Source organism: Canis lupus, chromosome 15, assembly GCF_048164855.1.
Source record: "Canis lupus baileyi chromosome 15, mCanLup2.hap1, whole genome shotgun sequence".
In the NCBI taxonomy this organism is placed as follows: domain Eukaryota; kingdom Metazoa; phylum Chordata; class Mammalia; order Carnivora; family Canidae; genus Canis; species Canis lupus.
Window position 1 is genome coordinate 50100376 of NC_132852.1, and position 17010 is coordinate 50117385.

The 17010-nt window shown below is 37.3% G+C and overlaps 1 protein-coding gene across 1 annotated transcript in view; it reads right to left on the reverse strand.

Moving 5' to 3' along the window:
• Positions 1-210: 210 nt before the first annotated feature.
• Positions 211-17010, reverse strand: part of MTPN (myotrophin) — a 56084-nt gene continuing 39284 nt past the window's right edge. Inside the window, exon 4 of the mRNA XM_072777350.1 lies at positions 211-3450. Within this exon, the coding sequence (XP_072633451.1) occupies positions 3364-3450 (87 nt within the window). The 3' untranslated portion in view covers positions 211-3363. The remainder of the gene's footprint in view (positions 3451-17010) is intronic.

Below are 17010 nucleotides of genomic sequence, written 5' to 3' on the forward strand. Positions count from 1 at the left end.
TCCAGACGAATAGAGGTACAGTTTATTTCAATTAAATCTTTCCTATGTCTTATTTTCTTTTCATTTATTTTTTTCTAGAAGTAGGGTGGGAGGGGAAATTTGGCTGAATCCAAAGTTGGAGTCAATCACAGGATGGGTACAGCTGTAGAGAAGAGGGTTTGGAAAGGAAGGCCGCAAGAGCCGAGGGAGGAAAAGCTGCTGACACATTCCTTGTAGCACAATTCAAGTTTATTCCATTTGTTCTTGCAACACAAAACTTAAACACAGTATTATTTAGCATTCGGATGTACATGAACTAGGATAATATGAGAAACTCAATTGTGTCAAAAGTATTACATTATGGAAAAAATGAAACTCAAATATATCAAAATGCACAAAGCACTAGTCTTCCTCCATTACTGCTTAGAAAGATATGATTGTTTTTCTCCATTTACAAAATAGAATCAGGACGATTTAAATTCTTAAAATTTTGCATGCAAAACACTGCAATTGCTTATGTAGGAGGGCACTCTCACCAGCTTCTTCTATACACAATCGAGTATACAATATTGCATGGAAGTAAAGAGCAGCTCAGTTGAAGTTTTCAGAGAAAAAAAGTCGGTACATACAGATTAAAGATCCATTAATTGGGGGAAAGAAATCAATGAATAAAGGGCCTTACTTGCAGCTTGTACACCCTGTACCCACCTACTCTCCTCTGTGCCCCACTGGGTGGAGAAGGTGAACTATGCATAGAAGAGCTACTTGGGTATCCTCAGGTGCTGTGTTTGAACTCTAAGTCTAGAGATACCAGTCTGAAGCTGCAAGGGGGAGGGGGGGAGACTTTGTTAGTATACTAACGTAAACAGGTAAACCACCTGTTTTTACTTGATATAGTGCATACAAAATGACTGACTTAATACAAAACTACAGAACATGCAAGATTTTTTCTGAGATGTTAAATATTCAGTGGAGAACAAAACTTATTTACCTTTCACTAAACGCATGTAGTACCAAAAGCAGACATGTTTTTAGCTTCTTTTACTCAAAAAATGAACATTAAGTGTTGTGAAATTTCTCTGCCAAGTGGTTCAGAAATACATTATAAATAACCTAGTTTAAAAAAAAAAAGGAACTTGTAAACCATCTTGGCCAGTCTATTCTATGTTTATGTTATTTTCTCAAGCAATCGCTCCATAATTATGGGGCTTACAAAATGGCTGAGAAAGAAGAGGGAAGGCGAAGTAGCCTCTACTGCATTACAAGAACAGCAGGATGAACTGTACAAAGAATCACGAGGTTTTTACACCAGGTGACTGTAGAAAGCAGACCAGGTTTAGGAATGATAAGACCGTGCACTTTCTGCAATAGCCAAATACAACACAACAGTTTGAAAGTAAAGGTAAAAACCATAGAGGGTAAAATCCAAGCCTTTTCAAAAGCATTATGCCAAGAGGTGAAAACAAACGTATCAAAACACCTTGTTGCTACCAACGTACAGACTGATAAAGTGCCCTCCGTCTTCAATGAGGATAGCTCTGTTTCTGTTCAGTGATGTAATAAAGTACTGTTTACTGACTTCTAATCCAACTCTAATAAGCTGCATTAAGACAGCAGAATTAGCCATATATATCAAAGTATTTAAATCATTTTGTTTGTGATTGTTTTCTTGGATGCAGGAAAATTACAGGGTTAGGCTAGTTGTAAGCAAAAAGCCACATGATTAAAAAAAAAAAAGGTTCATGGGGGGAACCACACACACACACACACACACACACACACACCCTGGCACGCACGCATAAACCCACACCCTAATAAACCAATCGGCAACTGATTAAGATTTGTTATTAGCTGGCTATTATTTTTGATACTAGTTTAACCCTGCTTTAATGCTACATTGCCTTAAAAAATCATCAATTCTTTGTTATCCATGATCTGAATACAAGCCCCTAACCCAACCCCCCTCCCCTTTAAAAATTTGAGGTACATTCAATTATTGCGTGATTTGGCTAAGGAAAAACCCTATTTTTAGCAAGCTTTTATGGATGGCAAATCAAAGGAATCGATATTTTAAATGCAAAATAGCAAATTTAAGGGTATCTGTTTTCTCGTACTGCTCATGAAATAAACATTTGAACGTGTATCTAAATATTTCCTGCAGGTCATAACACCCATTTTAGGGCACTATATTTTAAGAACACAGAATACATTTTGAAAGTGTCACACTCAATGTGATGCATGGTTTAGAAAAGAAACAAAAATATATTATGCAGGTGGGCTGGCGTATGTTCAGCAGAAGCCTATCCAATAACATGGGGAAACCTGGTAATGAGCATATTTTTGAAGGGCCAGGGCTCAATTTGTCCAGATTGTAAATCTCACCCCAGTGATAGCTTTGGTGCAGTAAATAATTAGCATCCTAGGTGGGTCTGAGGGAGGATTTCCAAAGAATGTTCCTTGATTCTCCAAACATAACCGAGATCAATCCATTCAAAGAGCAAATGAAGAAAATCCATAGGTACTAAGACAACTGTTCTCTATGGGATACTAACAGGCTATGGCTATGAGTCTATGTTTAAATCCCCTTTTACTACCAGCAGAAGTTTGAAAGTGTTTCAATGTTATATAAACATCTGAATCCGGAGGAGAAAAAAATATGCACACTGGAATGATTTCTCCTTTAGGCTTCCAAAATTTCAGATTTTATAAATAAAACTCGTCAGTTTTATCTAAAGATACATGAAATCCATGTGAAAGGGGAGAGGAAATCCAAAGTTGAGTCATCCAGCAATTTAGGAGTGTGCCCCCCTCACCTTAACTGAGCTCTTCCGTAAAGCTGAAAGTTGCTGAGGGAAGATTTGGTCGCCGACCACGGGCAGCGCTCTTAACTACGCCAGGAGGCCCCCAGTAGAGTGCATCTTAAGGCAGAAGGCTAGAGCTGATTGCTTATCTCAGCACCCGGAGTTAGGTCCCAGCAGCCAATGCTGCTTGCACAGTTAGGGCTACCCCACACGGAGAGTTGGTCTTGGTAGAATCAGACCCTCGACACGATCTAATGAATAAACTAGCTAGGGAGCTGAAAGGGTCAAATGGTACTGGTAGGTTTTGTCTTTGCTCTCCCTTGGGCATAAGCTGTAGATTTTGTTGGAAATGGAAAAGAGGCTGACTTGATCAGGAATCCGAGTAAAAGCCTGATCACCCTGTTTTCCTCTCTTCCCAAACATTGTTTTTTCTGGTAGTCTGATTTGTTATGAATTTCTCTCTCCCCTCACCCCTCTTAAAGTATTTAGCTGAAGAAGCTGGCAGATAGAGTGACAGACAGACAGGCAGCAGTGTGAGGCCACAGGAGAGCCCTTCTTCCAGAGCTGTCAGCCCATCCGTCCATCACTGAAGAAGAGCTTTGATTGCCTGGTTGTCAGTGGCTTCAAAGGCAGTTAGTCCATCTGGACCTTTCACGGTCTTATCAGCACCCTGGGAAGAGAGGAAACAGCCGTTAATACTGAATGAGTCCACCATGAACGTGGAGACTCCATCACCTGCCCAGGCCAATGTGTATGTCAAGAATCAATCATCCCTATACTAATGGAATCCCTTCTAATGAAAACAAAAACAGAACCCCAAGCATTTGGCAAGGTTGTAGACTAAGTTGTAAAAATGTCAGATTATTTTTCAGGTACTAGAAACTGTAAGCTACAAATACAACTTGCCAATAATGTGGGCAATGATTGCCTTTCATTTATACTATCACGCATTCATTAAGCTTTAGAAAAGATTATCCCAATGTGTAAATATAAAACGGAGAAAATTACTTTTGCCAAAGAAGAAAGCATTACTGTGACAATTATTCCTTTGCAATACCCTGTGGAGAGTGCATAAATACTATCTATACACATATTTCTAAAATTCAGAGCTTACAAACCATTTAAGACAAATTCCTTAAGAATACTGTATAATACTGGTCATTCTATGTACAAAAACTGAGCAGTAAATGTTTGCTATGTGGGCTATAACAGGAGGTTCCCTTCTGTATTCTTTGGAAGTCCTCTCCAGCCTATATTCCAAAGCTTTACCTGGACAGTGCGATTCTGGAATATTTTACCTGCAACATGGTGTTTCAGTTTTGAGAAAGTGTATATACACCTTTGCGTCCGTTGGTTTTATTTGTGTTTACTAGAACAAAGCTCCAGGGGAGCATCTCCTCTGTATTACTTTGCTACTGTGTTCCCAGCACCTAAAAAGTGCCTAGAACCTGGGAGGTGAATTTGCTCCCAAACCAGGTCTGGACCTTTTTAAAACTCCCAGAGACTCCAATATTCCAACACCTGAGGGTTCTCCTGGCTAGTTCCAGTCCCAACTGATGTTTAGCCACCAAACAGCCTCTAGTGTCCCGCCCTCCTCCCCTTGCCAAACTCCACGGTTCTTCTAAGGCCTACAGAACTCTCTAAACTTAATGGAGATGGTCCTTTAAAGACCAGCTGTAGTCAAACTTAGCAGTCTCTTCTTTCATTAACCTCTCTCTGCTCTGATCCTGTGGAACTTCTCACCATTCTCAAATACCATGTGTCATGCCTTTACACATGCTGGACTTACACCTGTGCTCTGGCAGATTCATTCATTCAACAAGTCTTTAGTGAATGTGTAGACACTGTGTAAGGAGTTGGAGAATCTAAGAACAAGACAGCCTGCCAGTCTGGCTAGTGTGGGAGACAGACAAAGGAACCATTATGACAGCGGTGGATGAGAATAATGTGTTCTGCATGTGGATGAGACGTCTGTTAGGATGTGATAGGAGGATTGTAAGGGAGAAAGGCTTCTCAAATTAGACGGTGCTTGTGCTGAGTCTTGATGAATAAATACAAGTTGATTAAGTAAACCAAGAGGATGACATCCTAGGAAGTGTTAAATGATTACAAAGTCCTCTTCAATAGGATTATAAAAAAATCTCTATTTCCTCATTTTCTAATTGAATTTGACTGCTTCATGGAACCCATGGAACTCACAGTCAAGTGGGAGAGAAGTCTATGAGGGAGAACTTCAGTGTGGGAAGTCCTCTACAGGTTGTGGGACAATAACTGGGATCACTGTATTTAAAACCATTTCTTACCTGATAGCTGCTTTTATGACTAGCATTAAAACAATAATTCTGCACTAACAAGAAGTTAAATATTTTAGTGAACATCTACCTCTTGCTTGTTAGCTGCCAGAATTTGTTTTCTTTCTTTTGGTAACAGCATTCTTCCTAATTTGATTTTGGGTGAATGTTTTGTCCCTACTGTCTGGAGTCCTGGGCCTATATATAACCTATATAACTTGGTGGATTTTCTTCACCAAGTGTCAAACATTTATTTGACCCAGACTCAACTTTCACTTCTGGATTCTGAATCTTGATGGGAGAGATCGAGAGAGGGAGAATAAAAAATTCAGAGTTCATGTATTTCTGTGGCATGACCCAGATAAGACAGTTGAGGAGTTTCTGCTACCTGGAGTCCTGAAGGTGCCACAGCTCCTGTTCCTTCTGAGCCTGATTCTCTAGCTGTCCTGTTGGTTCTATGACTAGTCCAATACCTTCAAAAATTCCCTTTTCTACCTGTTAGAGTCAATTTCTGCCATTTGCAAGAACAACAAAAATCTGGCTGATTTATAGAAGTCACTTTTTAATCTAATTTTAATCACAGAACTCAAAATACACACAAAAAAATCCATAAAACTCATAATTCTATAGAGCAAGTACTTTTGTTAACATTTTAGTGTTTGTCTACTCTTTTGTTTTAAATCTTTTAAAAATAAATGACTAACCCTAGAACTAGAGAGACTATATATCGACAGAAACTTAAAAAAAAAAACCAGTATTACTACAAAGAGGTGCATTTCATAAGATCCAAAAGGTTCAATATTCATGGTTCAAAAATGAAATGGAGAAAACAATTCCATTTAAAATAGCACCAAAAAGAATAAAATACTTAAGAATAAATCCAAACAAAGTCAAACCATTTCTGAAAAAGAGGAACCAGTTTTGTCAATGTGGATAAGAATATTAAAATGATTTTTTGGTATTTGATGCAGTTCCTAACAAACTTACAGTAAGTATATTTCACTTCACCCTTTCCTTGAGGAAACCATTTTTAATCACTTGTTTTTAATTCTGGTGATTATTTTCATAGCTTATAATATATTCACGTTAGTATTTGCAATATTAATTTTAGATGTTATCTTCTTACTTCCTGCTACAAGGATGAGGCTTTAACTCACCACCAGACTATCTCATTTCTTCATATATTTAAAATACCAGTTTGTTTCTTTATACATTTAAAGTACAGTTAATTAAGCCTATTATTTCTTGTTCCATCAGTTCGGACAGTATTTCATGTCTCTACTGTATACTTTCTCTTAAAACTTGCCAGCTTTTCTATTTTGTCAAGATGAGCTTTTATTGTGTTCTGTGAGAACTGTTTTGATTCTTTTTTATGCCTTTTAAGTCACCACAGTGTATATTACATCCCCAGGACTTTTTTTTTTTATCTTTCAACTGTTAAGTCTGTACCTTCACTTATTTTGCCCATTCCCCAACACCCCCCACTTTTGGCAACCAGCAACCTGTTCACTTTACATATGTGTGTGTATAAAGATTCCACATATAAGTGACATTATATAGTATTGGTCTCTGACTTATTTCATTTAATATAATGCCCTGAAGGTCCATCTATGTTGTTGCAAATGTCAGCAAATTTGCAAATGCGAATTTCTTTTTTTTTAATGGCTGAATAATATTCCTGTGCGCACACACACATGAATGTGTATTATACACATTTTCTTTATCCATTTAATTGTCGATAGACACTCAGGTTTGTTAGCATGTCCTGGCTATTGTCAATAATGCGGTAAGGAACATGGGGATTGCAGATATCTTTTCAAGATGGTGATCTCATTTCATTCACTTTTTTAAAATTTATTTTTTATTGGTGTTCAATTTGCCAACATATAGAATAACACCCAGTGCTCATCCCATCAAGTGACCGCCGCAGTGCCCGTCACCCAGTCACCCCCACCCCCCGCCCACCTCCCCTTTCACTTTCCCTTGTTCCTTTCCCAGAGTTAGGAGTCTCTCATGTTCTATCTCCCTTTCTGATATTTCCCACTCATTTTTCTCCTTTCCCCTTTATTCTCTTTCACTATTTTTTATATTCCCCAAATGAATGAGACCATATGTTTATCCTTCTCTGATTGACTTATTTGAGTCAGCATAATACCCTCCAGTTCCATCCACGTTGAAGCAAATGGTGGGTATTTGTCGTTTCTAATGGCTGAGTAATATTCCATTGTATACATAAACCACATCTTCTTTATCCATCATCTTTCAATGGACACCGAGGCTCCTTCCACAGTTTGGCTATTGTGGACATTGCCGCTATAATCATCGGGGTGCAGATGTCCCAGCGTTTCACAGCATCTGTAACTTTGGGGTAAATCCCCAGCAGTGCAACTGCTGGGTCGTAGGGCAGGTCTATTTTTAACTCTTTGAGGAACCTCCACACTCATTTCCTTCAGATAAATATCCAGAAGTAGAACTGCTGGATCAAATGGAAGGTCTGTTTTTTAATTTTTTTGAGGAGACTCTATAGTGTTTTCCATAGTGGTTACACCAATTTAAATCCTAATAGTATGCGAAGATTTCCTTTTCTTTATATCCTCACCAACATTAGTTATGTCTTGTCTTTTTGATGATAGCCATTGTAACAAGTGAGAAGTGATCTTTCATTGTGGTTTTGATTTGCATTTCCCTGGCAATCAGTGAAGCACCTTTACATGTACCTGTTGGCCATCTGTATGTCGTCTTTGGAAAAATGTTCGGGTCCTCTACCTATATTTTAATCAGATGGGTTTTTTCTTCTATTGAGTTGCAGTTCTTTATATATTTTGGATATTAACCTCTTATATACATTAATTTGCATATATTTTCTTATTCCATTGACTGTCTTTTCATTTTGTTAATCTTCTTTGCTGTACTGTTTGATATAGTCCCACCTATTTATTTTTTGCTTTTCTGTCTTTGCTTCTGATGTCAAATCCAAAAAAACCCACTGCTGACATAGATGTTAAGGAGCTTAACCTCTATGTTCTTTTTCTAGGAACGTTATGATTTTCAGGTCTTATGTTCAGGTCCTTAATCCATTTTTAGATTTTTGTGTAGGGTTAAGATAGTTGTCCAGTTTCATTCTTTTACATGTGGTTGTCCAATTTCCCCAACAGCATTTATTGAAGAGACTATATTCTTGGCTCCTGTGTTGTAAATTAGTTGTCCATATATGGTGGGTTTATTTTTGGGCACTCTATTCTGTTCTATTGATCTGTGTGTCTGTTTTTATGCTAACACATTACTGTCTTAATTACTGTAAGTTTTGTAATAGGTTTTGAAATTATGAAGCACAATGCCTCCAGCTTTGTTTTTCTTTCTCAAGACCGCTTTGGCTATTTGGAGTCTTTTGTGGTTCTACATACGAAGTTGGAAATTGTTTCTTTTGTATCTGTGAAAATGCCACTGGAATTTTGATAGAGATTACACTGACTTAGTAGATTATTTTGGGTATTATGTACATTTTAATTATTCTCTCAAATAGTCTAGTGCTAAGTAAGAGTATTAAGGTTAAATTACCTTGTAAGGTCATTTAAGGATGTAGATCCCTTTTCCCATGTTACTGACCTCATTGTCTGCCTCAGGCTGGCTCACCTTTACATTTGTTTCCACCATAATCTTTCCTACAAACTTGCTCCTTTTTCAGCATTTTCTATCATGGTAAAGAATACTAACATCTTCCAAGAAATGTGCAGACACCATGCAGTTTTTCTTGTTTACTTCCCGCATAATCAGTTACCAGGTTTTTAGACCAGACTATTCTTAACATTTTTTCAGCTGTCCTTACTACCACTACTCTCTTAGCTCGGGATTTTTACATAGAGATCCTAATTCAATAATCTCTTATCTTTTTTCACTTCTTACACCATTTCAATTCAGATTCCATACATCAATTTGGGTGATGTTTGTTAAAATCCAAGTCTGATCATACTAGCCAACTACCAAAAAACCTTACTGGCATCCTCACAGAAGAGAACAAAGATAAATAGTATCACAAACAAGGCATAATCTCACTATTTACCTATTTAGTCCTATTTCTTCCTAGTGTATTTTGTAGCTCTATTGTTTTTTTTTTTTTTAAACCTTACCTTAATGCATCATGGTCTCTCTTTGTCCCTGTGACTTTTCTAACATTATTGCTTCTGTTTAGAATGATACCTTAATTCTCTATTAGATTCCTGGACACAAGTTTCAAAGATTCAGCTCAAGTGTCAATTGCTTTATGAATTATATTACAACTGCTTTATGAATTGTGCCTGAGGTTGTAATGGCATCCTTACTTATAACATTATCTCCTTGACCCACCAGGGCCATACCTGACCTTTTCCTTCAAATTCCTACTGTGTGCCACAGCCATCATAACACTTTAATGTGCTTGTTTTATGTATTTGTCTCCCTCCGTTAGACTAGAGTTTGCTTTCCTCTACTACAGAGGTTGAAAAGAAATTGAATCTGCAGACTGCCATAGAGCTACAGCTGGCCATCTGACACAAATTTAGCGTTTCCCATGGAGGGCTTTCCTTTTTCAGTAAAGTCCCAGGAGGACACAGTCCTTAGCTCTTTGCTCTTGTTCCTACCCCAAAACACAGACACAATGCCTGGTGGTTCAGCAGTCATTGTAACAATGAGCCCTGGGGAAGATAGAGAAGGGAGTGTGGGATGTTGATGACACAGCACATCCAGCTGCCCAGCCTTGGGTTGCACACCTCAGACCTCTGCTGAATCACTTTTTTGTTTAAATCACTATAGTAGGAATTTATGTTATAGCTGAACTCCAGTTCTCTTAATGCACTTACCATAGTCTGAATTGATGTTAAAAGACCTCTCCTCCAAATTAGGCTGGGTTCCCTGAGGGCAGGGGTCTTACTATATTCATCTCTGTACTTTTAACACCTAGGATGATGCCTGGTATATAGCAGATGCTCAACAAAAATTTACATGTGGGTCACAATGCAAATGAGTATTAGTAACATCAATCCTACCCTTAGTTTTTCCTTTTAATGTAGGGCCTATCTTTTCTACCATTTTGTGTATACACATACCAAAGCACTATGTTTTTTTTTTTTTTTAAAGATTTTATTTATTCATGAGAGGTATATATATATATATATAGAGAGAGAGAGAGAGAGGCAGAGACACAGGCAGAGGGAGAAGCAGGCTCCATGCAGGGAGCCCGATGTGGGACTCGATCCCGGGTCTCCAGGATCACTCCTGGGGCAGAAGGCAAACGCTCAATCACTGAGCCACCCAGGCGTACCCCAAATCACTGTTTTAAAGAATACTGCAGGGGCGCCTGGGTGGCTCAGTAGATTAAGTATCTGCCTTCGGCTCAGGTCATGATCCTAGGGTCCTGGGATGGAGTCCCATGTCGGGCTCCCTGTTCAGTGGGGAGTCTGCTTCTCCCTCTCTCTCTGCCTCTCCCCTGGCTTGTGCTCTCTCTCACTCCCAAATAAGTAAAATCTTAAAAAAAATACCATAAAATATTTATTTTGAATCAATTCATACATATTCTAGAACAATCCTGAGAAACTGCTCATTAAGTACTCTATTATCTCATGATTTGGGGTCATTTGTTTATAGTTCTATGGCAGTAGGATAAAATGCTCAGAACCTGGGAATTTTCAATTGTTTGAATATACATTTGAATATTGCTATTAGCATAGAACTTACACAATTCCATTTTGGAGTCTACTAAAAACAGTAACACTAGAAAAGTAATTCAAATACCTACATTTACACATGTTGTATAATGTTATTTACTATTACAGGATTTAACAGCGCATTTAACTTACATACTGATACAGAAGACACAATAAAGAATATTTCTGGGTACCCAATAGAATCTAATGCAATACTCAACACAGTAAATGTTAGGTTTCTTAAATTTTATAGCAGTTTTGAGTGTTTAACCCAATACTACAGATATGTCCTCTCGTTTTATCATCATAGCAGCCCTGTAAAGTAGGCACTGTTATCTCTTTTTAACAGAGATTTAACTTAAGCTCAGAGAGGGTAAGAAACTTGCCCAAAATCAGTCAGCAGGTTAAAGAAACTAGAGCCTTCTCACTCTACATCTTGTGTTCCATGATTTTTGTTAAAAATGACCTATGGACTTCCCCCTAAAAACATTAGGATGAGACTCAGATTCTAGAATTTATTAACCTTAGGTATTTTCAACATTTTTGTGTCTCCTCCAGGAAAATGAAGAACCTTATACGATTTTGTATATAACGTGTCATCTGTTGGAATACATTCAAGCTAAAAACATTTTCAAAGATAACCACTTCCCTAAGTCTCTTCAATGTTTGTAAAGTTTCTATTAAGTGTCAGACGTAGTTTTGATAAAGTTTTACTAGAACACAGTCCTCTCTCTCTCTCTTTTTTTTTTTTGGGGGGGACCATATTGTTTATGGCTGCTTTTGTGCTATAAATCAAGTATAGGCATACCTCATTTTGATGTGGTTCGCTTTACCGGTGCTTCATGGATACTGGTTTGTTTGTTGTTGTTGTTATTGTAAACATATTGAAGGTTTGTGGGAACCCTGGATCAAACAAGTCTATCAGTGCCATTTTTCCAATAGCATTTGCTTATTTCATGTCTCTGTGTCACATTTGGGTAATTCTTACAGTATTTCATACTTCTATATTTTGGTGATTTGTGATCATTTATCTTTGTTCTTACTGTAATTGTTCTGGGCGCCCATGAGTTGTGCCCACATAAGATGGTGAACTTAATCGATACATGATCTATGTATTCTGGTTGTTCCACTGGCTATTTCCCTCTCTCTCTCCCTCTTATCCAAGTCTCCCTATTCCGAGACACAATAGGAAATTAGGCCAATTAATAACCCTACAGTGGCCTCTAAGTGTTCAGGTGAAAGGAAGAGTTAGCTGTAAAATGTGGTGATGTGAGATGATAAAATGCCTATGCGATGAGATGCAGTGAGGTGAATGACGTAGGCATGGCCATGCAGCATCAGGCTACTGCTGACCTTCTGAGGATAGTCAGGAGGAGGATCATCTGAATCTAGACTGTGGATGACCGACAGTAACTGCAACTGTGAAAAGCAAACTCTGGATGAGAGGGAACTATTATACTGGCTCTGTGCTGCAGAAAAGAAAGCTTATTAGGCTTACATGTTAAGGAACTTGCTCAAAACCACAAAGCTATTAAGCAGAACTAAGAACTAAACTGGGGAGTGGGGGAATGTGGCACCAAAGCTGCCAGTATATGTCTCTGACAAAAACTATTTAATTATGACTCCAGACTCAAAGATCTAAATGGGTAAAAACAACAAGCTTACAATGGGCATATCTATGTATGAGATTTGGGAAACATTTAAACAGTGTAAGAACTGGTTTCTTCATTATTTAGGTGATAAGATTGGTGGCTGTATGAATTCTGGCAATGCAGTTCCTTCTGAAAGTAGGTGAGAAAGGCACTGCTGAGTTCTTGGAGGGTCACCTGTCCTAAAAAGTTTTAAAACCAGACTTGCCTATGTATTGGGGTTCCGAGCTATGATAAAATCTGCACTTGAGAGGATGTAAAACTGTCTAGGTTTTACTGGGGGGGGGGCAGGGAGGAATTAGGAGTGTGAAAAATCATTCTACTTGCAAGCACATACTTGTTGATGCTGACAAGGTAACTTACAATCTTTGGATCTTATACATTGGAATCTCAGTTCAATCGGCAAAATCTACCACAGACGCTGAGAATTTGACGATGCTGGTATTTGAGAGGGGTATTCAGTTTTTATCATTAATTGGCTGCTTGATTTTTTAAAACAACACAAACATGTTTAGCAAAAACATCAATGTTATATAAAAGATGGTCTTCTAAAGTTTCTTAAACTGATTTTTTAAAGTATTTTTTACTCTTTAGAGCAATTATATATAAAACATTAATAGTTTGACTTTCTTTTTATAAGAAGAGATAGCTGAATAAGCCTTTTTTGCTGTTGCTCATTCATTTATTCTACTCAAAGAGGAGCAGACGTCTTACAGTTGTGTGAAAGAGCTATGAATCACTACAATTAGTGTTGCACAATCAGTGGTCACCTACTACTTTGTCGTACGGTTATAACACTTGCTAAGGAGACAGCTTCTTTGACACAGAGTGAAGCAGAGAAATAATGGAAAACAAAGCCCAAGTTTCTTTGGATTTGTTCCTCTCATGTATAGCTGACTGTGTTAAACATCACTAATAACAAATGACAGTGTATAATAACAATTTAAGCATGCTATAGGTTTGTAATCTAGGAAAACAGTAATTGCCATGTTTTAGAAGTTGGATTAAATTTTCAAATTCACAAGATTTTCATTCTCACATGCTAGGGTACAACTTTTTCTATTTACTTAAAAGAATTCTTGTTCTCACAGGAAGTCGAGTGGTCATTTTTAATAGCAGTATATACCTATATGGGGACAGAATATGAACACATACCAGAGTAGATGGCACAGGTTATCTACCTATGTTCCTTAACATCCTTTAAAAGAGGAACAGAAGTAAACATTTAAATATTTCCCTTTTCCCCACACTGGTTTATTTAGGAGTGCTTTTCCTTAGGATTAGGAAGAAAGGATACTTCTTAAAATCCAGTTACCAATTACATAAATTATAAGGCATTACATAAATTATAAGGAATTCTAATAAGTATCAATATAGAAATGATATGTCAGAACTATGTATCATAACAATATTATAGGAAATGTCTAACATGATAGTGTATTAATGCTATAGACAAACTTCTTTCAGAGAATTGTATCTTCAATCAGGCAAACTAGATTTAAGGTATCAAATTATGTGTATACCAAAAAATACATAGCTGTGAAAAAGAAATGAATTCTGGACTTAAAAGTCCACTGGCTAATAATAATATAATTCAAGAGAGTATCACTTCATGATTAACTCTTCTAAATAATGTATTTATGAAATGATGCTATTATTCAGGCATATAAGATTAGTTCAGTAATAATGAAAATTCCAGATCACTGTTCTATAAGCTCTTGTTCAGCTGCATTAATTGATAATAAAACTTTTCAACAAATAAGCAATAGCACAGATGAATAAAAGCATCCACAATGACAGATACATTCTCAACCATCATTTAGGAAGGATATCTTCCCACTAGGGCTAGAGGTTTAAAATGATGCGCTATAAATTCTAAACTATTCATGAGCTAAAACAGGAGTCTGCAAACTGTGACCAAGATGCTTGTTTTTTAAGTAAAGTTTTACAGGAACTCAGCAATGCTTATTTATTTCTGTCCTATGTCAGCTTTTTAAATTATAGTTGATACACAATGTGACATTAGTTTCAGGTATACAACATAGCAATTAGACAACCCTATATGTTATGGTTCGCTCACTGCAAGTATAGCTACCACCTGTCATCATAAAACCCTATTACAATGCCACAGACTCTATTTCTATGCTGTACCTTTTATCACTGTGACTTGTGCATTCCATACTTGAAGCCTATACTCCCATTCACCCATTTTGCCCATCCTCCTATCCCCTCTCCTCTGACAACCATCAGTTTGTTCTCTGTAATTATGGGTTTATCCTTTTTAGATTCCACATATAAGTGAAATCATATGGTATTTGTCTTTCTCTGATTTCACTTAATATTTCACAATAAATGTTGCTAAGGTCAATGTCAGATTACTATGGTTTTTTTTTTCTGGGAATTTTATTTCAGGTGAGTTTATATAAGAAAGTGGTCCAATTTTACTCTTTTGTTTGTAATTGTGCACTTTACTCAGCAACATTTATTTTTCACTCAGGCAACATTCAACATTTATTGAAGACACTTTCTTTTCCTCCTCGTATATTCTTGTCTCCTCTCTCACAGATTTATTGACCATATTAAACACAGGTTTGTTTCCAGGCTCTATTCTGTTCCGCCAAACAGAATGTGTGTATTTTTGGCTAGTTACCATACTGTTTCATTCATTATAGCTTTATAGTATGTATCTTGAAATCAGGGGTTGTGATGCCTCCAGCTTTGGTCTTTCTCAAAACTGCCTTGGCTATTCAGGTTTTTTTTTTTGTGTGTGTGTGTATGATTCCATACAAATTTCGGTATTTGTTCTAGTTTGTCTATGGAAGCTTTAGAGCTACAGTGGCAAAGTTATGCCAGCAACCACACGGCCTACAGTTATACACGACCCTTTAAGAAAAAGTGTGCCAACCTCTGGACTATAGCATATTTTTGTATCACCTTTTAAACATTCCTTTTATTATTGAAATTTCTTGGTTGAGATTTCTTTTAGGGCAAAAAACAAACAAAAACCCTTATTCAACTGAGAAAACTACAATTCAAATGATACATACTTAGTCTCTTTTGCTTTGATAAAAACAGGCTGAAGTCAATTAGGCTTGGTCTTTTTATTGACTGCTGTTTGGTCACCACTTCTCTACATAGATGTCTGTTTCACAGTTTTGCTTAGGCCTTTTCTTCCTCTGCTACATTTCCCAGGATGCTTCTTGAGCCTGTATTCTAACCTGTTTTATCTGTGTCCTTTCCCTTGTTTCTTCTCCCCAGTTTTATGCAATGTTTTACATGTACTCCTTTGATCACTTGCCTTCCATCTTATAAGATGGATCTAATTATTATTTAATAATTCTATAGTAGCTTGTTTTTTAAATGTTATTATTTTGTATTTTATTTTAAAACATTTATTCATGAGACACACACGCGCACGCGCGCACACACACACACACACACACACACACAGGCAGAGGGAGAAGCAGGCTCCATGCAGGGAGCCCGATGTGGGACTCGATCCCAGGCCTCCAGGATCATGCCCGCTGAGCCACCCAGGCTGCGCTGTTTCGTATTTTAATATTTCTTTAGATTCATATACTAATTTTTCTTTTTTTTTTAAAAAAATGATTTTATTTATTCATGAGATAGAGAGAGGCAGAGACATAGGCAGAGGGAGAAGCAGGCTCCATGCAGGGAGCCTGATGTGGGACTCGATCCCGGGACCCTGGGGTCACGCCCTGGGCTGAAGGTGGCACTAAACCGCTGAGCCACCCGGGCTGCCCGTCACATACTAATTTCTTGACTATGATCACTCTTTTTCTCTTTGAGTTTAATTTGTTTCTTCCTGAAGTGCATCCAAATCTTCACTTGTTTGTTGCTCAGGGTACTGACCACTTTCAGGCTTGGAGCAGCCCTGGATCACCTATCTTTTTTTTAACAATACTCTCTTGCTCATTTCAGGGAATGTTTTCTTCTTCAACCTCATCCCCTCTGCTTTCTGTGTCTCAAGGATTCAATAGATTTCTTCTCTAATGAACCCCTTCTTATATTTCAAAGAAAATACTGATTCATTTTAAAAACCTCTTTCCTGTCATAGGAAGGCAAAAAAGGGTAGGATACCATAGCATGTGCTCAGACCCCAATCTCGAAGTGGAAGTTCCACATTACTGATCTCTTATTATTAGTGCTAACTCAAAAAATTAGGCCAAATAACTTTTACCTACAGAAATATACACAACCTATTTCTCATAACTGTCCCTGACTCTATGATAGGCAATCTTAAGTAGTAGAACGAACATGTACTTCTGAGTCATAATCATGGAACAAATCTCAATTCCATTATATTTTGTTTGACTATAGGTAGATACTTAGCCTCCCTAAGCCAAATTGTTTCTTTATCCATAATATGGAGATGACTATACCTATGTATTTGGGTTGACGGAAATTAAAGACGATTATATAAGCAAAGTGCTTAGTACATATTATGTTCTCTACAGATGTTAGTTTCTTCTTTTCTATGTGGACAATCAAAAATTAAATGTTTTAAATTCCCACTTGTATCATAAACTTCATCTTGTATTGCATTAAAATCAAAACAAAAACATGTCCAGTAAGCGCAGTTTGATTTTGA